Source organism: Mustelus asterias, chromosome 20 (genome assembly GCF_964213995.1).
Source record: "Mustelus asterias chromosome 20, sMusAst1.hap1.1, whole genome shotgun sequence".
In the NCBI taxonomy this organism is placed as follows: Eukaryota; Metazoa; Chordata; class Chondrichthyes; order Carcharhiniformes; family Triakidae; genus Mustelus; species Mustelus asterias.
In genome coordinates this window covers 62,890,672-62,911,875 of record NC_135820.1, presented here as the reverse complement: position 1 = coordinate 62,911,875, position 21,204 = coordinate 62,890,672, and the positions used below count along the sequence as shown (strand labels likewise).

Genomic DNA, 21,204 nt, shown 5'->3' with positions numbered 1-21,204 from the left:
ACTATGAGGCAGCTGTGCTAAGCGCTGTGCCACCGTGCCGTACTTATTTGTATCAAAAACAAATATTGTTTGCTATTTAGGGTTAAAGGGATGTTTTAAACAGAAGTCTGAACATAAAATGCTTCAATATGCTAAATATTGATTTATTTAAGTAACCATGTCATTCACCCATTATCATAATACCTATTTAATATATATGCCTACATTAAATAAGAAAAACATCATTCATTTAATTTTCAGGATCCAGTCATAAAACATGTAACTACTGGCTGTGAGGCATATTACTAATTAATTCTATTGAATAAAGATGCTCTCCCTTCTCTGACTTCCACAGCTTTGCAACAGCATAACTTCCGAGACGGTATGAGCAATGTCACAGGAGATTTCTAGAATATCTCAATGACTAACCAGAAAATCAGTTGATTATTCTTGTTGCTCGAGTTTGTTTTAAGATATTCAGTGACTGACAGCCCCAAAAAGGGCAATTGTCAATGTCAAAAGATGAAAATTATACACACCTGGTTGATAGGGTTGGACTTGAGGGTGTCTGAGCTTCCCATGTAGTCCTCATTCCATCCATGAAAGCCGGGTGAGTTCAGTTCCACGGTATCCAGGCAATCGAGACTCCTGTGGATAGATTCACTCACGGATGCGAGATAGCTGTGGCTGGATAATGTGGAATAATGAAGATTGTTCACTAAAGCACCTTTGCATTCAATACGCTAATTCACATTTTAAAATCTTTTTTAAAGAGTGAGATATTTTAATAATTATCATAGAATTATCGAATTCCTACAGTGCCGAAGGAGGCCGTTCAGCCCATCGTGTCTGCACCGATTCTCTGACAGAGCATCTTACCCAGGCCCACCTCCCTGCCCTATTCCTGTAACCCCGCGCATTTACTCCACTAATCCCCTTAACTACACATCTTGGGATACTAAGGCACAATTTAGCATGGCCAATCCACCTAATCTGCACTTCTTTGGACTGTGGAAGGTAATCCGAGCACCTGGAAGAAACCCACGCAGACATATAGGCGGAGTTTCCAGCCACGCTCGCCCCGAAACCGGAAAATCCTGCCCGAGGTCAACGGGCCTTTCCCTAGTCTGCCCCTCGGCTGCTACGATTCTCATGGCGGGCAGAATGGGAGAATTCTGTCCGGGGAGAACGTGTAAACTCTACACAGGCAGTCACCCAGCGCCAGAATTGAACCCGATCCCTGGCCCTGTGAGGCAGCAGTGCTAACCACTGTGTCACCGTGCTGCCCTAAATTATGTAGAACACATAGCATCACAGAAATAGACCATCTAGCCCAACTGATCCATGCTGGTGTTTCTGGACAACACTATCGTTTCCTACTCCTCTTCATCTTAATCGAGAGCATCAGATTTCAAATGTATGTATGTCATTGGAACTTAACAAAAACAAACAGTTAAATAGTTATTTTTCAGGCAACTTAGTGCTGCAAATGTTGATTCAAACAGATGTGTTTAGAAAGCATTAGGATCACACATAAGGCACAGATTATGCCATTTTGTACATATTCAGAGTTGGACAATTAACTCAATACCCAAAGGTCAGCAACGTTATGTTTACATTCTAATTCAAGCAACATACAGCACATTCGCTTCACAAAATTGTGGAGCAAAAATACTTCAAACCTGAAATGAATATTTTTGCAAATTACAGTATAGCTGCAAAAAAGAACACCAATGACCTGTGGTACTTTTCACTTTGAATGGAATAGATTTTACACTCCTCTGTTGGTAGGGTTTGAAGGCAGGAGTGGGGGAGGCTCAGAATCCAGTGGATTACCTTGCCACCCTTCGTCCTATCGAGGCCCTTAAGTGGCCAATGAATGGCTATTTAAAAGCCTCATCCTGTCCCACGGGTATTTTACCAGTGGCAGAGGGTGGACACACAGGTAGCCCGGCAGCTTTAGCCGTGCAGGCTGTTGTCTGTTGTTGGGTCAGTGGTGGGTAGGACCTCCTTTGTGGGTCTCTGGCCGTATCGGAAGCACTTTAAGATCATTCATCCCCCCCCCCCCCCCCCCCCCCCCCCTTACCCTTGTCCTGGTCTGGGTTTTTGGATATGGCCAACAGCCTGGGCACCTGGCAGACAGGTCTCTCCCCTTCTCAATTCTTGTGGCAGAGTGGTACCCAGCTGGTTTGGCCATGTACTGAAAGGTACAGTACTGCTATGTTCTCATCAGTGCACCCAGCAATAAGCTTCAACTTCCAGTTTAATGACAAGTATAGGCTTAATCAAAATTGTACACATTATGAAAGTGAAATCTTGGAAGAGCATTGCTGTTTCCATAACATAATAAATTTAACGATGTAACAAATAATAGTGGCACAATGGTTAGCATTGCTGCCTCACAGTGCTAGGGACCTGGGTTCGAATCCCAGATTGGAATTGGGTCACTGTCTGTGTGGAGTTTGCACGTTCTCTCGGTATCTGTGTGGGTTTCCTCCGGGTGCTCTGGTTTCCTCCCACAGTCTGAAAGACGTGCTGGTTAGGTGCATTGATCTGAACAGGTGCCGGAGTGTGGCGACTGGGGGAATTTCACAGTAACTTCATTGCAGTGTTAATGTAAACATTACTTGTAACAATAATGAATAAACTTTAACTTTAGTGTGCAATAAAGTGCCATAAAAACTAATTTTATATTTCCTGGATCACTTCTTTTATAGTTTATACTTAGATAAAGGAGAACATTTCTGGAAAATATCTATTTTTAGGAGGGGTTTGCATCTTCATGATAAGGGTTTGTGGGATGTTAAAGTTTGGGAAACAGTGGATTATGGGGATCGACAGAAGGGAGTGTGGTATGTGGTGAATGGTTTCAGTCAAAAAATCGTTCACACGGTCCATCTTTCTTCTTCGTTCAGCATTGTCCATTCAGATAATAGCAGAGAAGAATAAGGAGATAAAGTTTAAAGTTTATTTATTCGTATCACAAATAGGCTTATATTAACACTGCAATGAAGTTACTGTGAAAATCTCTTAGTCACCACACTCTGGCGCCTATTCGGGTACACTGAGGGAGTCATGGTCAATAGACCTAATCAGCATGTCTTTTGGACTGTGGGAGGAAACCGGAGCATCTGAAGGAAACTCACGCAGACACAGGGAGAATGTGCAGACTCCGCACAGACAGTGACCCAAGCTGGGAATTGAACCCGGGTTCCTGACGCTGTGAAGCAGCAGTGCTAACCACTGTGTCACCATGCTGCCCATATTGAGGTGGAGGAGTGTCTTGTAGCAGCATTTTAACACCAATGGAGAGGGTAGATCTGCCGAAAGTTATGTTAGCAGTGATTCATGGATGTGAGAGGACTGCTCCTAAGCACAGCTTTGCAAATTAGGCCAATGGACATTTGATAAAGGGAAACCCAGAATATGACAGCCTCGAACATGAGCTCTGGGATTGGATTCCACAAGGCAGTAATAATGAAGAATGCTTTCCGTCACGGATTTAGCAATCCTGGCTTACTTATCGTTCATTAACTTAATGTTTCACTGCTTTGGGAAATTGAATCTCTCATGATTAATGGAAATGTTCTGTGCATTTGAAATAATTTGCACAGCTCTATAAATGTCTAGGTAATGGAGATGGCCATTAAATTTGTGAAGTGGAGGAATAACATCACAAATCCTCAATGAAAGTGGGAGGTTACATTGTGTAAGAAAGCAGGCAGAGTTAGTTATAAGCATGAACCAGACAAAAAAAAAGTGAGTGGGCTTACACGCTGAAAAAAGCGCAATCAGCAATTCAATTTACAGGGAAAGAAATTAAGTTACAGGAACTCTTTGATCTAGATGAGTCAATCATTGTGTCTGTAAAATTACAGTTTAGATTTGCAAGTAAATGAGGGCCAAATATCCTGCGTGAAATGGGAAACCAGTAAATGATCCCTTAATGAACTGTGATCTAAAGGTTTGTGGAAATTATGACAACATCAGCTCTAAACAGAAGTGGGCTGCAGTTCAACCTCAAACAAAATGCCCGTACAAAATAAACATCACATGAAATTATGGTAAACAGATTACCTATAACATCCAAACACAAAACCTTTGCACTTGTAATAAACTTTGGAATTAGACGGTTGGTGAAAATTAATCAACTCTCTGCATTCATACAGCACATATAATGCAGGTGATGACCTGGTGGTGTTAGAATCATAGAATTCCTACAGTACAGAAGGAGACCATTCAGCCCATCGAGTCTGTACCGACCACAATCCCACCCAGGCCTTATTCCCATAACCCCACACATTTACTCTGCTAATCCCCCTTACACTAGGGTGAATTTAGCACGGCCAATCAACCTAACCTGCACCTCTCTGTACTGTTGGAGGAATCTGGAGCACCCGAAGCAAACCCATGCAGACACGGGTAGAAAGTACAAACCCGAGGCTGGAATTGAACCCAGGTCCCGGGCCCTGTGATGGACAGGGAAAAGAAACCATTTCAAATGTCAGCTGGCCAGGTGAGTTGGAATACATCGTGCCTCGTGGACAAGATGAGCTTGGAGATAAGGGTTGATGTAAGAAAAACTAGAAAAAGGCACGGTTTAAGGTATAAGGCAGGAAAGAGTGTGTGGGGAAGTTTGGCTTAGTGAAGGAAATATGATAGGCGATTGCAGCAAAGGGAGAAGATTGGAGCATTTCAATCTCGGTGGGAGAGGGTAAAGGTTTTACTTGAGATAGGTTCATCATAGGTGAAGCTGAGGGAATGGCAGAGGAGATTAGCACCTTCAGGAGGATGATGGTGAATGGCAAAGGTTAAGAAATTTGTACTCTTGGTTTAATAGTTGCAGTGGGATCACCTATACAATGTGCACAAACTAACACTGCATTATATTGTTGCTGCTTTTAAAATTAATGACCCATGCTGCATATGTAATCAGAAGATATTTCTAACCAGGTACCAACAATGGCTGTTATGATTTGCTGGGACCTTTCTGTGATGGGTGAATTGATTGGTGAATCTTGAAAGGGGCAAAAATATTATGCATGACTGAGGGGGATGGTTTAAGTAGCAGGTGGAGGGATGGGTGGAGAGGAGGAAATAAGTACCAAGACCCATGATTTTGCTCTCCGGCCCTGGGTGAGTTTAATGTGGAAATTTTGTTTTCTTGCGTATTTTGGTTCTTTATGTTGTTGGGTAAAAATACCCAGTCTCTTCATTACAGAGACAAAAATAGTGGATATTGTAGGTTACGAGTATGGAATCAAACTGTTGATGGCAGTCAATTTCTGTAGTGTATAATTCAACACACTCTGATAGATCAGACCTAAGATATAGCACTATTTATGGCTCAGCTAATAGCAAAGGGCACATATATATCATCATCTCAAAGTTACTGGCTATTTCCAGTTAGAGGCTCAACTCTATTTCAGGACAGCAGAATATCTCACCTACACATTTTTTTGTATTTTTATTCCAATTCAATCAAATCAAGTCCAATTCAGAGTCTCAACAAGTTGAGACATTCCCAATCCAATCTGACAAGACAGGGCTCTCACCTCCTGTCTTGGGCCTGATCTACATGAGCCAAGTTGATTGGAGTAGGTGCAGACTCACCTCCTCCAAGGCTTGATCTCATTTGCATCTTAGCCAAAAGGCCGAGATGCCGCTTTTAAAAATTGCTTCAAATGAAGCTTAATTGTAACCGAATGACCTCAACCAAGTGTAGCCTGTTCATACTACACTTGATCTTAGCCAAAAGGCCGAGAAGTTTTTTAAAAATACTTTTCCAATTCAATCAAATCAAGTCCAATTCAGAGTCTCAACAAGTTGAGACATTTCCGATCCAAGCTGACAAGACAGGGCCTTCAGACCTGTCTTGGGCCTGATCTACATGAGCCAAGCTGATTGGAGGAGGGGGAGGTTTCCTCCTCCAAGGCTTGATCTTATTTGCATCTTAACCAAAAGGCCGAGATGCCGCTTTTAAAAATTGCTTCATATGAAAATGAAGCTTAAATGTAACCTAATGGCCTCAACCAGTGCAGCATCCGATCCATACTACACTTGATCTTAGCCAAAAGGCCGAGAAGCTTTTGTGAAAATTAGAAAATTATTGTTTCTATCGTGATGTTATTTTACAGACATGTTTGGCAAACGTGTGTCACACTGCTTCACTTCAAAGTGCAGCTCCCAGACAGTGCCTCAAAGCAGAAACATTTTTATCTTTGTGGGATGTGGGCATTGCTGGCTGGGACAGCATTTGTTGCCTATCCCTAATTGCCCTGCTAAGCCATTGTGGAGGGCATTTAAGAGGCAACTACATTGCTGTGGGTCTGGAGTCACAGCAGGCCAGACAGGTAAGGACAACAGATTCCTGTCCCTAAAGGAACCAGATGGATTTTGTTTTACAAAAAGCGACATTTGGTTCATAGTCATCATCCGACTTTTAATTCCAGATCTTTATTAAATTCAAATTTTGACACTCGCTTGTGGGATTCAAACCAGAGTGTCCATTACCCTGGGTCACTGGATTACTAATCCAATGATAATGCCATTACGCCATTGCCTCCCTTACATAATTTCAATTCCTCTCAGTAATAACCTGTCAAGCACATTAGAGTGATGATCATTCGCCTTCAACATACACCACAGTTAAATGATATTCTTGGTACTAACTTATTGTCAACAGAATGAAACAGAGTTAGAGGTGCATGGTTTCTTTGAACAGAGAGGGCTTGAGGAAAGTTAGGGCCATATCAACATTTAAGGATAGGGTTAGATCGGTAGAAGAAGGGGGAAAAAGCACAGGGATATTGGAACAAGATGGGTGCATGGAATCAGGGCATCCTTGGGAGAGAAACATGGGTCAACTGGCTTATTTTTGTGTTGTAATATAATTCTATAACAGCAATAATGAACTGATTTGAAGAAACTTTCCATTCATGTTTGCTAGAAGGAAGCAGTGTGCTAACATTCGGTGAACAGTTAGGGCGGGATTTACCAGCTGCACTCGCCCCAAAGCCGGAAAATCCTGCCCAGGGTCAATGGACCTTTGCATGGTCCGTGTCCACTACGATTCCCATGGTGGGCGGGATCGGAAAATTCCGCCCTCAGAGTTTGTTGTCAGCAAGTGATAAGCATTCACTTTAAAACCTGTTTTTCTTATTTATTATACAAGTGAGAAATGAAAACATTAAGTTGTTTGGGACGAGTCAAGAAAGAGTGTCCATTGTATTAAATATACATTGCCTGAACCCAGCAGTTTTCCTTTAAGCTTTTAAAGTTTATTTATTAGTTACAAGTAGGCTTACATTCATACTGCAATGAAGTTACTGTGAAAATCCCCTAGTCGCCACACTTTGCCACCTGTTCAGGTACACTGAGCAAGAATTTATCATGGCCAATTCACCTAACCTGCACATCTTTGGACTGTGGGAGGAAACCGGAGCACCCGGAGGAAACCCACACAGGCACAGGGAAAATGTGCAAACTCCACACAAACAGTGACCCAAGCTGAATGCCCAGTGGTAGCTTTATAAAAGCTCATTACTGTGGCTTTTCAAAGCAATCGGATAACAGCTGTTAAAGAAAAATTCATTGTCTTTGATTATAATTTTAAAAAATAGTCTAAAATAGAGGTAACAAAATAATTGCGGTAATTAAAACTGCCAAAATCATCAATTTGATCTGTAAAAATGCATTTACAATAAGTGCCACTTCCTAAACCTTATATACACAATTCTATGCTGCAGCATGATAGACTGTATGCGGTGGTTTCTAGTAACAGATTTGCTACAGATAGAAGAATATGCAGAATGCGATACTGAGAGGCATCAGATGAAGCGATAATAGCACGGAATGTTTTGTTAATCTAATTGTGTTCCATTTCCACAGATCTGTAAATGATTGAAATGAAGACTTCAGAAAGGCAGAAAATAAACAGAGAAAATTAATTACCACCAACAGACCTACTGAATGGCCTACTTAAATCATTAATTCAGGAAATGCTGACAGAACCGCAGCCACAATTCCAATAATTGGACCTGCTTATGAACTGGAGGATAGCATTCAGACAGAACTCAAGGCTGTGCCTAGTTTTAGATTTTTGAGGGAATCGTGGCTGGGATCTAAGTGCCAAATTTGCGTAAAAACTAGAATAAATCCCGCTATTTTTTCGTGGGCTTTTCACAATGACTCTCCCACACTCTGTACATCACACAGTGCCCTGGCAGGATTCCCTATTAAAATCAGGGGGCAGGATCTATTCCCGCCTGAGAGGCTGGCAGCATGGTGCTGAGGGGGCCGCTGCGCATGCGCCGGTCTGTCAGAGCGGAGATCGGCACATGTGCTGTAGCCCTGCATTGCTGGCCTCCCGATCACTGGCCAGCTCTGCGACCCTGCATCACTGCCACATAGACTCCCCCACACCCCGATCGCTGGCCTCCCGGACCTCTCTGTGCCAGCATTGACATCCCCGCTGGTCCGCCTCAATCCCCGCCCCCCCACCCCGACAGCCCTGATCTCCTGTTCACAACCCCGTGCCCCCTCCGCAGCCCCGACCACCCCCTCGCACCCCCGACCCCCCCAGCAGGCCGAACCCCCACCACCCTCAATCGCTGTCCTCTCTCCCTCTGTCACTGCTGACTGCAGAGGTAGTGAGACACCCCCACCGATCTCCCCCCCTCCCCCCCCACAAGCCCATCCCCAATTGGCCCCGCCCCCTCTGGCCCTCCCCCCTTGGTACTCCCCGAATCCCCCGACTGTGACCCCTGGTTCTGGACACTCCCACCATCGGGAACAGCCTCTCTGCATCTACCCTGTCTAGTCCTGTTAGAATTTTATGAGTCTCAATGAGATCCACCCCTCATTTGTCTGAACCCCAGCGAAAACAATCCTAGCCGAGTGGCCGAAAGGAAGAATCATGGAAAATAAGTTGAGAGATAAATATTGGCTATTTACCTAGATGACTTAATTGAATCATAGAATCATAGAATCCCTACAGTGCAGGAGGAGGCCATTCGGCCCGCCAGCTGAAAGACGAACTGGTTAGGTGCATTGGCCATGCTAAATTCTCCCTCAGTGTACCCAAACAGGCTCCGGAGTGTGGCGACTAGGACGTTTTCACAGTAACTTCATTGCAGTGTTAATGTAAGCCGACTTGTGACACTAATAAAAAATAAATAAAAAGTAAGCCCAGCACCAACAACAATCCCACAGGCCCTATCGCCGTGTATTTACCCTCTAACCTCATGACACTAAGGGGCAATTTTGCACGGCCAGTCAACCTAACACGCACATCTTTGGACTGTGGGAGGAAACCGGAGCACCCGGAGGAAACCCATGCAGACACGGTGAGAACATGCAGACCCCAGACGGACAGTCACCCGAGATCAGAATCAAACCCGGGTCCCTGGCACTGTGAGGCAGCAGTGCTAACCACTGTGCCACCGATGAGTTGTGAACTTGAATGTAATGAAGAGTCAGACGGCATTACACCGTAGGAGTAAAGTCAGAGTTATTTTGAGATGTTATTTGAATGCTAGGTTCACATTGCAATCTTCGGTCCACTGTTAATTGATATCACAGATTTTATTATTTTTAAATGGTGCAACATTTGCTTTCCCTTTTCGAGTAGGTGTTGATGTTTCTTGTTATTTTGGATGTATTTCAGCAAGACTGAGTAACATCATTAATGCAGTCTTGAAAGAAAATTTAGAATGCAGAGGCCTGGGAATGTCCTTGGACAATATCGATCCGTGTCAGAACTACATTCTCCACAGTGGCTTCTCCAGTTTTACCATTTTCAGTCGGTGAATGTCATTGCCACCTGTGAGAATAGATGAAAACTCTTACATAGGACTAAATCTGCACTCGAAAGCTGACAATGTGAATCATAGTTGGCCTCATGGGTGGCGATATGTTACTGCTGGCTGTGACACTTACTTAAGATGTTGAACTGCGAACAAATTTACATTTTCTTATTTCAATTGGATGGAATATTTTAGAGCAATTTAACACATTAGATCAGACAAGCAGTTGCTCGGCACTCTCTGGAGGTGGCTAGATTGCACTAGTCCTAAATGGGATTAACCCTCAAATTGGTTAGAACTTCCAATCCTTGGTCTCCACTAAATTTACTATTTTCTTGCAGAGTGAGTGGGAAGCTGCAAATAGCATCAGTTCCCCTGGGTTTGGGAAGGGAAACATTGACTCATGTTCCCAGTTCTGCTTGTTGCACAGAGATATTTTCTGGAATAATACACAAAAGCTGAGGGCATTATTGGCCTTCGCTTTTAGTCGTAGAATCATAGAATCCTACAGTGCAGAAGGAGGCCATTTGGCCCATCGAGTCTGCACCGACCACAATCCCACCCAGGCCCTATCCCTATAACCCCATGCATTTACCCTAGCTAGTCCCCCTGACACAAAGGGGCAATTTAGCATGGCTAATCCAACTAACCTGCACATGTTTGTGCATGTGGGCGGCATGGTAGCACAGTGGTTAGCACTGCTGCTTCACAGCTCCAGGGACCTGGGTTCGATTCCCGGCTTGGGTCACTGTCTGTGTGGAGTTTGCACATTCTCCTCGTGTCTGCGTGGGTTTTCTCTGGGTGCTCCGGTTTCCTCCCACAGTCCAAAGATGTGTGGATTAGGTTGATGGGCCATACTAAAATTGCCCTTAGTGTTCTGGGATGCATAGGTTAGAGGGATTAATGGGTAAATATGTAGGGATATGGGGATAGGGCCTGGGTGGGATTGTGGTCGGTGCAGACTCGATGGGCCGAATGGCCTCTTTCTGTGCTGTAGGGTTTCTAAGATTTCTAAGATTCTAAGATGTTTGAAGTGTGGGAGGAAACCGGAACACCCCAGGGAGACCCACACAGACATGGGGAGAATGTGCAAACTCCACGCAGACAGTGACCCAAGCCAGGAATCGAACCTGGGTCCCTGGCGCTGTGAGGCAGCAGTGCTAACCACTGTGCCACTGTGCTGCCCACATAACTGACTCTCTTGTTAATTTCACTGTCCACAATAGCAAGTGAAAGTAGTCACTGTGCCACCACCGCTGCTTGTGGAACTAGTTCTCAGCATTAGCTAACTCTTCACAAGACTCTCTGCCTCACCACCCGAAGTACGCTAGTGGGAGTGCAAAATTGGCTCTCTAACAGTCGTTCTACTATTGCTGTATTGGATAGAGCATTCAGGAAGGAATAACTGAAGCTTGTAGCAAAAGCAATCTAATAGTGGTGGGGGACTTTAATCTTCATATGGACTGGATAAGAATCATAGAAATCATAGAAACCCTACAATGCAGAAAGAGGCCATTCGGCCCATCGAGTCTGCACCGACCACAATCCCACCCAGGCCCTATCCCCATATCCCTACATATTTTACCCACTAACCCCTCTCTCTAACCTATGCAACCCGGGACAATAAGGGGCAATTTAGCATGGCCAATCAACCTAACCCGCACATCTTTGGACTGTGGGAGGAAACCGGAGCACCCGGAGGAAACCCACGCAGACACAGGGAGAATGTGCAAACTCCACACAGACATTCACCCAAGCCGGGATTCGAACCCAGGTCCCTGGAGCTGTGAAGCAGCAGTGCTAACCACTGTGCTACCGTGCCGCCCAAATGGGATTGTGGTCGGTGCAGACTCGATGGGCCGAATGGCCTCTTTCTGTGCTGTAGGGTTTCTAAGATTTCTAAGATTCTAAGATGTTTGGAGTGTGGGAGGAAACCGGAACACCCCAGGGAGACCCACACAGACATGGGGAGAATGTGCAAACTCCACGCAGACAGTGACCCAAGCCAGGAATCGAACCTGGGTCCCTGGCACATTCAAATGGGAAAGGGTAGTTGGGCAGATGAGTTTGCAGAATGCAATTGTGACAGCTTCCACGAATAATATATTGTGGAAGCAACTGGGGACAAAGATATTTTAGATCTACTATCGTGTAATGAATCGGGAATAATTAATAATTTCAAAGCAAAAGATTCCCTGGGGAAAAAAATGATCATAATACAATCGCATTCCATATTAAGTCTGATGCTGGTTCAAAATCCTGGAACTCCCTCCCTAACAGCATGGCAGATGTACCTGCACCCCATGGACTGCAGAGATTCAAGAAGGCAGCTCACCACCACCAACACCATCCTCAAGAGCAATGCCCACATTCCATGAAAGAATACAAATAAAATGGCATACTCAGTCCAAAACTAGAACCTTAAACGTCAACAATGCCACTACGCAGGTAGGAGGGTCTTGCTGGCTAAGATTGATAGATAAAAAGACTAACAGGTATGCTGGGAATTAAATATTTCAAGAAATGATTCAAAATGTTAAAAAAAACACATTGCATTAAGAAACAAAATCTCATCAACAAAGAGCTAGCCGTGACTTGTTAGGAAAGTTAAAGGATGGTATTTGATTAAAAGAGAGGGTTACACCATTGTGAAAAATAGTAATAAGCATGAGGATTTGGATAGTTTTAGAAACCAAACTGGAATTTTCCAGCTCCCCCACCCGGCCCTACCCCACACCTCGGGGGCGCTAGGGCCAGTAAGCCATTGAAGTCGAAGTTCACATTGGCAGGACTGGAAGATTCCACTGGTGTGAAGGACTGGAAGTTCTCGGCTGAACAAAGGGCAATCAAAAAGTTGATCAAGAGGGAAATGAAACAGAAGATGAGAGTAAAGTGGTCAGGAATATAAAAACAGATGGTAACAGCTTTTATGAATATGTAAAAAGGAGTGTAGCTGGGGCAGATGATGGTCTCTTAGAGGCAGAGACAGGAAAACCTATCATGTGGAATGAGGAAATGATAGAAACATCAAACAAATATTTTGGCCTTTATGTCTGTCTTCACGGTAGAAGATGCAAATTACATGCCAGAAATAAAGTGCAACCAAGGAGCTGACAAGAGTGAGGAAATTAATGCAATTAAACATTAACAGAGGAAAGATTATCCTGGCCAGCAAATGCCCAGGAGACGATGGCCTACATCCTAGGGTTTGAAAAGAGATAGATGCAGAGAAAGAGGATTTTTCGAAATTGTTTAGCATCTAGGATGGTCATAGAGGATTGGAAGTTAGCAAATGTAACATCACCATCCAAGAAAGCAGGGAAAGAGAAAACGGAACTGCAGACCAGTTAGCCTGAAGTCAGTCATGGGGAAATTAAAAATAAATTATTCATTCAAGGGACGTGTGCGTCACTTGCTAGACTGGCATTTATTGCCCATCCTTAATTGCCCTCGAGAAGCTGTCTTCCTGAACTGCTACAGTCGCTGAGCTGTAGGTACACCCACAGTGCTGTTACGGAGGCAGTTCCAAGATTTTGAGTCATCAACAGGGAAAGAACAGTGATATATTTCCACATCAGGATGATGAGTGATTTTTGGGGAACTTCCAGGTAGTGGCGTGTGCAGGCATCTGTTGCCTTTGTCCTTCTAGATGGCAGTGATCGTGGGTTTGGAAGGTGCTGTCCAAGGGGCCTTGCTGTGTTCCTGCAGTGCACTTTGTAGATGGTACGTACTACGGGCGACTGTGCATTGGTAAAGGAGGGAGTGATTGTTTGTGGATAGAGTGCCAATCAAGCCAGCTGCTTTGTCCTGGATGGTGTCAAAGTTCTTGAGTGTGTTGGAGCTGTACCCATCCAGGCAACTATTCCACCATACACCTGGCTTGGGCTATGCAGATTGTGGACAGATGTTACCAGCATACACAACATGGTTTTCCAAAAGGGAAATCATGTTTGACAACTTTATTTGTGTTTCTTGAAGATGTAACTAATAAGGTAGATAAAGAACAAACTGTATATGTGGTATACTTGGAATTCCAAAATGCTTTCAATAATGCCTCAAAAAGTCAATACTAAAAAGTTAATACTCAAGATAAGGGCTCACATTTTGGGAGTTGGGAGGAATATATTGGTGTAGATGAAGAATAGGTTAATAGACAAATAGTAGAGTGGGGATGAAGTGGGCATTGTCAAGTTGCCAGTCTGTAAGTATTGGTGTGTGGATCAGTGCGAGGGACTCAGCTATTTACCAACTATATTAACAGCATAGACAATGAGACCGAAGGTAATCTATCCAAGTTTGCTGATAATGCGATGCCAGGTGGGAATGTGAGCTGTGAGGAGGACGCAAAGCGGCTGCAAAGAAATATAGACAAGTACAAACAAGCAGGCGGAAGGAGTACAATGTTGGGAAGTGTAAGGTTATTCTCTTTGGTAAGAACAGAAGAGGTGAATTTGTTTTTAAAAAACATGAAAATTTTAAGTATTACTGTCCAGAGAGACTTGGTTGGACTTGTATAAGGAACACAAAATTGCTATGTGATTACAACAATGAATTAGGAAGGTAAATGATGTGTCGGTTTTAGCTGCAAGAGGATTAAGGTACAAGAACAAGGAAGTGTTGCTACAATTGTCTCGGGCTTTGGTGTGCAGTTTTGGTCTCTGTTTCAAGCTCAAAGCTTAACAGTCTTTCTGGTGGAGTATCTCTATTGAAGTAAATCAATCATGGTTGCCTGCAGGATGTCCCTCACGGCAGAGATCCCAAGCCAGGTAGGACAAGTAATAATGATTGCATTTCAAAACCCAAACAGTCTCCATATTTATGGAAGGATCCACTTGCACTAGAGATTGTTGAGCAAAGATTTACTGAATTAATCTGTGGGATGAGAGAGGGTTGCCCAATGATGAGATGTTGAGTAAATTGGGCTTATACTCTCTGGAGTTTAGAAGAATGAGAGGTAATCTAACTGAAACACTCCTGATTCTGAAGGGGCTTGACAGGGTAGACACAGAGGTTCATTGTGAATATCGGACACAGGGACACAGCCTCAGGATAGCGGGGCACTCATTCAGGATTGAAATGAGGAGAAATTTCTTCATCCAAGATGGTTGTGAATCTTTGCAACCCCAGAGGATTGTGGATTCTCCATCGTTGAATATGTTCAAGGCTGGAATGGATAGAGTTTTGGACTTTCAGGGAATTAAGGAATATAAAGTTTATTTATTAGTCACAAATGAGGCTTACATTAACACTGCAATGAAGTTACTGTGAAATTCCCCTAGTCGCCACAGTCCGGCACCTGTTCGGGTCAATGCACCTAACCAGCATGTCTTTCAGAATGTGGGAGGAAACCGGAGCACCCGGAGGAAACCCATGCAGACACAGGGAGAATGTGTAAACTCCACACAGACAGTGACCCAAACTGGGAATCGAACCCGGGTCCCTGACATTGTGAAGCAGCAGTGCTAACCACTGTGCTACCGTGCTGAATATGAGGAGCAGGAAGGAAAGTGCAGTTAAGACAGAAGATGAACCATGATCGTATTGAATAGTGAAGCAGGCTTGGGGGAACCTTCTGGTCTACCCCGGTACCTACACCATGGGCGGGACTTTACAGCTTTGCATGGCCTGAAACTGTAAAATCCCACCCGAGGTCAACGGACCTTTCCATTGTCCGCCCCTCACCTGCTCCGATTCCTGTGGTGGGCTGGGCGATAAAATTTCAGCCCCAGTGTTCACACCTTCTCAAGTAAAACAAGCTACCTTGCAAAACAGAACTTAGGATCACATGTAGAGTGCAAATGGGCGTTACTTCTGTGTTTCTGCAACTGAAATATGAAACAATACCCAAATCAGGGGAACTCTGCTGCAAACAAACAGCAGACAAATATCATGTCATTGAAATAACCCACACCTGGAAGGTGGGAATACTTTGCTTCTCATGGTTCCATGACCCCTGGTGGTAATCTCCACTCAGTGCATGAATGCTTTTATTAAATGCATTCATTCGCGTATTTGGTACACTGTGCACTTCATTTACAAATTGACAATATGAAGAATTAATATCTAACTTTGCAAGCGATCTCACCACAGTGCAAACACAGTACTGATTCCCTCTCTGTAAAATTAAGATAAATCCGCTCAACACATTTCACCAGGGTGACACCTCTTTAAGTAAAATTACTGACTTTATGTGAATATCAGTTGAGGGGCCCTGAGTAAGAAAATCCTTTTAATGTCAATGACATTCACATTCAGAGTTTAGGAAGGTTATGGATGTGATCGATGTGTGATACTGGGATTCTTTTATTCTGAATCATGACTTGCATACACTGTGTTGTCAAACGCTTCCTTCTTACTGAAGTTAATAGGGTGGGAGAGGCCAAGGTAATTAAGGAGACAATGCAAGGGATGATTGCGGCAGTGAAGGCAAAGGGAGAAATGTGTCGCTGGTCCAACCCTTAATGCAATATTTTACACAACAAACCCTGCGACTAAAAGTCCTAGGGGCAAATTTTTCCGTTCCACCCAGCCACAGGAATCGTAGCGGGCGAGAGGCGGACAATGGAAAATTCCTCGGGGTGGAATTTTCGGTTGGAAAAGCCCGCCCCTAGATTTGATTAAAACAGAAAATGCTGGAAATGCTCAGCAGGTTATGGCAGTATCTGTGGAGAGAAACAGAGATAATGGCTGGAATTTTCCAGCCGGCCCACCATGGATTTGCCCGCAGCTGGGCTAGCAAGCCCACTGAAATCTCCATCTACATCAGCGGGACTGGAAGATCCTGCTGGTGTGAAGAGCTAAAAACTTCCATTTAATGTTTCAGGTCTGTGACTCCTCATTCGGAATGATTTCACTGATCTCAACCAGATGATTTTCAATGTCGTTACAATTATGAAGTTTGTAAGATGTTTGGGACGGTGTCTTTAATTCAACGTCAAATGAAAGGAGTCATGGAACCTGTTCTGAAGTCTGCCCGACAACAAGCACAGTAAGAAGTTTAACAACACCAGGTTAAAGTCCAACAGGTTTATTTGGTAGCAAAAGCCTAAGTAGCAAAGTGGGGGCTTTTGCTACCAAATAAACCTTAGAAATCATAGAAACCCTACAGTACAGAAAGAGGCCATTCGGCCCATCGAGTCTGCACCGACAACAATCCCACCCAGACCCTACCCCCATATCCCTACATATTTTACCCACTAATCCCTCTAATCTACACATCCCAGGACACTAAGGGCAATTTTAGCATGGCCAATCAACCTAACCCGCACATCTTTGGACTGTGGGAGGAAACCGGAGCACCCGGAGGAAACCCACGCAGACACGAGGAGAATGTGCAAACTCCACACAGACAGTGACCCAAGCCGGGAATCGAACCCAGGTCCCTGGAGCTGTGAAGCAGCAGTGCTAACCACTGTGCTACCGTGCCTGTTGGACTTTAACCTGGTGTTGTTAAACTTCTTACTGTGTTTACCCCAGTCCAACGCCGACATCTCCACATCACGACAACAAGCCGGCAAGGTTTGTTTGCTCGAGATTAAAGGGAGCCCAGATTGTTTCACTGGGAAGGTGGTGTTTACACTTGAAAACAATGGCAGCAGCATTTGTCAGTGGATAGACTGAGCCTCCAAAGTCCCAGCAAAGTGTTGAGAATATCGGATTTGTAAACAGTTGTGTTTTAAACTGTCTATTTACTTTCAAGACAAAAAATGAGTCTCAAGTATCACTGATCAGCATTTTGTCAAGATACTGCAGTAAAAGGAAGATTCAAAAATTGAGTAAAATGAAGATTAAAAATAAAATTGGGATTAAAATAAAGAATTGGATAAAAGTGAACCCAATGAGTGCAGCTGTCTCAAGAGGTGTTTTTGATATGTGAATTAGCAGAGCAAAGAACAAAGAAAATTATAGCACAGGAACAGGCCCTTCGGCCCTCCAAGCCTGCACCAACCATGCTGCCTGACTGAACTAAAACCTCCTACCCTTCCGGGGACCATTTCCCTCGATTCCCATCCTATTCATGTATTTGTCAAGACACCTCTTAAAAGTCACTATCGTATCTGCTTCCACTACTTCCCCCAGCACCGAGTTCCAGGCACCCACCACCCTCTGTGTAAAAATCTTGCGTCGTACATCTCCTTTAAACCTTGCCCCGCGCACCTTAAATCTATGCCCCCTAATAATTGACTCTTCCACCCTGGGGAAAAGCTTCTGACTATCCACTCTGTCCATGCCCCTCATAATCTTGTAGACTTCTATCAGGTCGCCCCTCAACCTCCGTCGTTCCAGTGAGAACAAACCAAGTTTCTCCAACCTCTCCTCATAGCTAATGCCCTCCATACCAGGCAACATCCTGGTAAATCTTTTCTGTACCCTCTCCAAAGCCTCCACATCCTTCTGGTAGTGTGGCGACCAGAATTGAACACTATATTCCAAGTGTGGCCTAACTAAAGTTCCTACTAAGCAGTAGGAAAACAAGTGTTTACTGGGAGGTGGGGGACGGTGGGGGGGCGGGGGGGTGAACAATGGTACACAGAAATAGGTTCAGGAACTGTAGAAGAGATGAGTTCAAAGTGGGGACATAAGGAAATAATTTGCATCTATATGCTAAAAGCCTGGTTCATGGGTTTATCTGGATGGGATAATATTAAAGGAGAGAAACGTATACCCAAAGCAGGATAACTGAATACACAAGGAAAGGGGCAGCTGCCTTCATAGTGATACCTAGATGGAGAAAGCAGACTCTTTCGAAAACAAACAGTTCCTAACATCTGCTTTTAAAACAACTCTCAAAAACAAGAAACGCCTTGCTGAACTGAAGAAAGGGTTCTGCAGACTGGAAGAGAATTTTTGGGTGGTAACTACATGCTGGATTTAGTTCACAGAGTTAGATAATGTTGGATGATGTTTAGAAAAAGGGTCATTTCTCGGAGTTCGGGAAACATAGCTAGTTGGGGACAAGGGTTAATTCCATGAGATACTGTGGGGCAAATTCTCCAGTCCTGCCCACTGAGGAAATCATAGTGAGTGGAACAGAAAATTCAGCGTACCATTTAAAGATCCATTGACCTCAACTGGAAAATCTCACAACATGTGTATTTATCTATTATTGTCATTAAGTGCACTGTTGTAGTGTATTGTACTCCTTATTTCTTGTTTTGTGTATTTTAAGTTAGTAATATTCTTTATTAAATGACTACAACAGGACTCAACTGTTACTCTCTAGTTTGCGTAACTTTCCTCACATTATACTAAAATTGAAAATATGTACCACTAAGAACTGGTGTTCAAGTTACCATTCTGGGTCTTGGGATACTCTTCCATTTAATATAAGCAGGTTTCTTAACAAAATCTACCTGGATACAAGACCCAGATGATTCACATTGTCATACAGTCATAGAGGTATGCAGAACAGATAAAGGCCCTTTGGCCATCACATCTGTGCTGGTCAAAGCCAAACCACTTAACTATTCTGATCCCATTTCTCAGCACTTGGCCCATAGCCTTATATGCCTTGGTGCACATCGAAATACTTCTTAAATGTTATGAGGGTCTCTGCTCTACCACCCTTTCAGGCAGTGAGTTCCAGGCTCCCATCATTCCCTGGGTGAAAAAGTTTTTCCACCTAAAGCTCTTGCCCCTTACCTTAAATCAATGCCCCCCAGTCATTGATTCCTCCACAAAGGGGAAAGGTTTCTTTCTGTCATAGAGATAGTCCTTGACAGGGGAGGGATTTGTAAGATATCTTGAAAAACTCACAACACAAACAGTCTGCCAGGGTCCAGGAGAGAGGGAACAGCTCGATGCTGAAAATCCCTGTGGTTTACAAGGCTGGAATGTAGGTGGGAGCTCGTGCTTGGATTAAAAAGGTAAAATTCATGAGGAATTAAATCAAGGTTGTAAGATTCACCTCGCCTGTGCAAGGGTAAAACTCTGTAGGGTAAAACCTCATTGTGAAAGACAGCTCTGAGATTAGAAGGCTGAGAAAGGAAAATAACAGAACTAAATCCTTGGGGTAAGAATGACCTTGGACTGGTTCCAGAAGAACTGTATGTTTCCTTAAAGAACAGTATAAAGTATATCTGTGAAGTGTGTTTCTGGCTGAGCTAATAGAAAAAGAGGAATGACTTGTGATTTGAAGTTTAAGAAAGATAGTGTTTAGTCGGGTGGCCTGCCTCTTAATGACCTCATCTCACTCCCGCTGTGGGGAGAGGCCCATCCCACTCAGGAAGCCCGGCAGCCTTAGGTGCGTGGGCTAGTGTTGGTCTCCTTGGCCCATTAGAGACTCTCTCTCTCATGGTCACCCCGCCATTTTAACCCTTCCCTTGGACTTTCGAACCCAGCTCCTCTTTAATTGCTACCCATTCCACAAACATTCAATCCCTCCACCACCAAAGAACAATGGCAGCCATGTGTACCATCTACAAGATGTACTGCAGGAACTCACCAAGGTTCCTTAGGCAGCACTTTCCAAATTTACGACTACCAAAATCTTAGAGCAGCAGACGCCTTGGAACACCACCACCTGAAGATTTCCCTCCAAGTCACTCACCATCCTGACTTGGAAATATATCACGGTTCCTTCACTGCCGCTGGGTTAAAATCCTGGAACTCACCACCACCACCTTCTCAAGGCAACCAGGAATGGCAATAAACGCTGGCTTGGCCAGCGACGCCCACACTCCATAAAATAATTTTTTAAAAACCGAAGAGAAAGACATCAGCTGTGTTGGCAAATCTCAAGGAAACCTCGGAACCTGATGAATAAGGAACTTCCATGTTGTCTTCATGGTTTTTTGTTCAGCATTTGTAAAATCTTGTTAATAAATTGTAATTGATTTATAAATAAGAGTTATTTGTACCTTGTTAAGTGAGGTACAATTGAGGATTCAAGTATTAAAAGTTAAGAATTTGGAACTTAGCGATTTTAATTAGAAGGATTTAATAGAATCATAGAATCATATGGTGCAGAAGAGGCCCTTCGGCCCATCGAGTCTGCACCAACACATTAGAGACACCTGAACTCCCACCTAATCCCATCTGCCAGCACTTGGCCCAAAGCCTTGAATGTTATGATGTGCCAAGTGCTCATCCAGGTACGTTTTAAAGGATGTGAGGCAACCCGCCTCTACCACCCTCCCAGGCAGCGCATTCCACACCGTCACCACCCTCTGGGTAAAAATGTTTTTCCTCACATCTCCCTTAAACCTCCTACTCCTCACCTTGAACCTATGCCTCAAAACCCTAAACCCTACATGGAGTAGCTTATGCTGCTGGTACACGTACTTGCTGATGTGAAACCTCTTGGAATCACTTCCAATTGGTGCCAATGATATTGAGCCTTTACAGTAGTCCTGCATATTTCCTTATTCCGGAGCTCAAAATGCCATCAATACCAGTAAGCACAAATAAAAATGTGCAT

At 43.9% G+C, this 21,204-nt stretch overlaps 1 protein-coding gene, 1 non-coding gene and 1 pseudogene across 2 annotated transcripts in view; all 3 read right to left on the bottom strand.

Moving 5' to 3' along the window:
• dlgap4b (discs, large (Drosophila) homolog-associated protein 4b) overlaps positions 1-21,204 on the bottom strand; it is a 219,861-nt gene that overhangs the window by 114,899 nt on the left and 83,758 nt on the right. The window contains exon 3 of the mRNA XM_078236684.1: positions 538-706. Within this exon, the coding sequence (XP_078092810.1) occupies positions 538-706 (169 nt within the window). The remainder of the gene's footprint in view (positions 1-537; positions 707-21,204) is intronic.
• LOC144508768 (U2 spliceosomal RNA) lies at positions 5,565-5,750 on the bottom strand. Its single transcript, XR_013500333.1, has one exon. It is a non-coding gene; the product is annotated as a U2 spliceosomal RNA (small nuclear RNA).
• On the bottom strand, positions 5,961-6,069 carry LOC144508760 (U2 spliceosomal RNA; annotated as a pseudogene).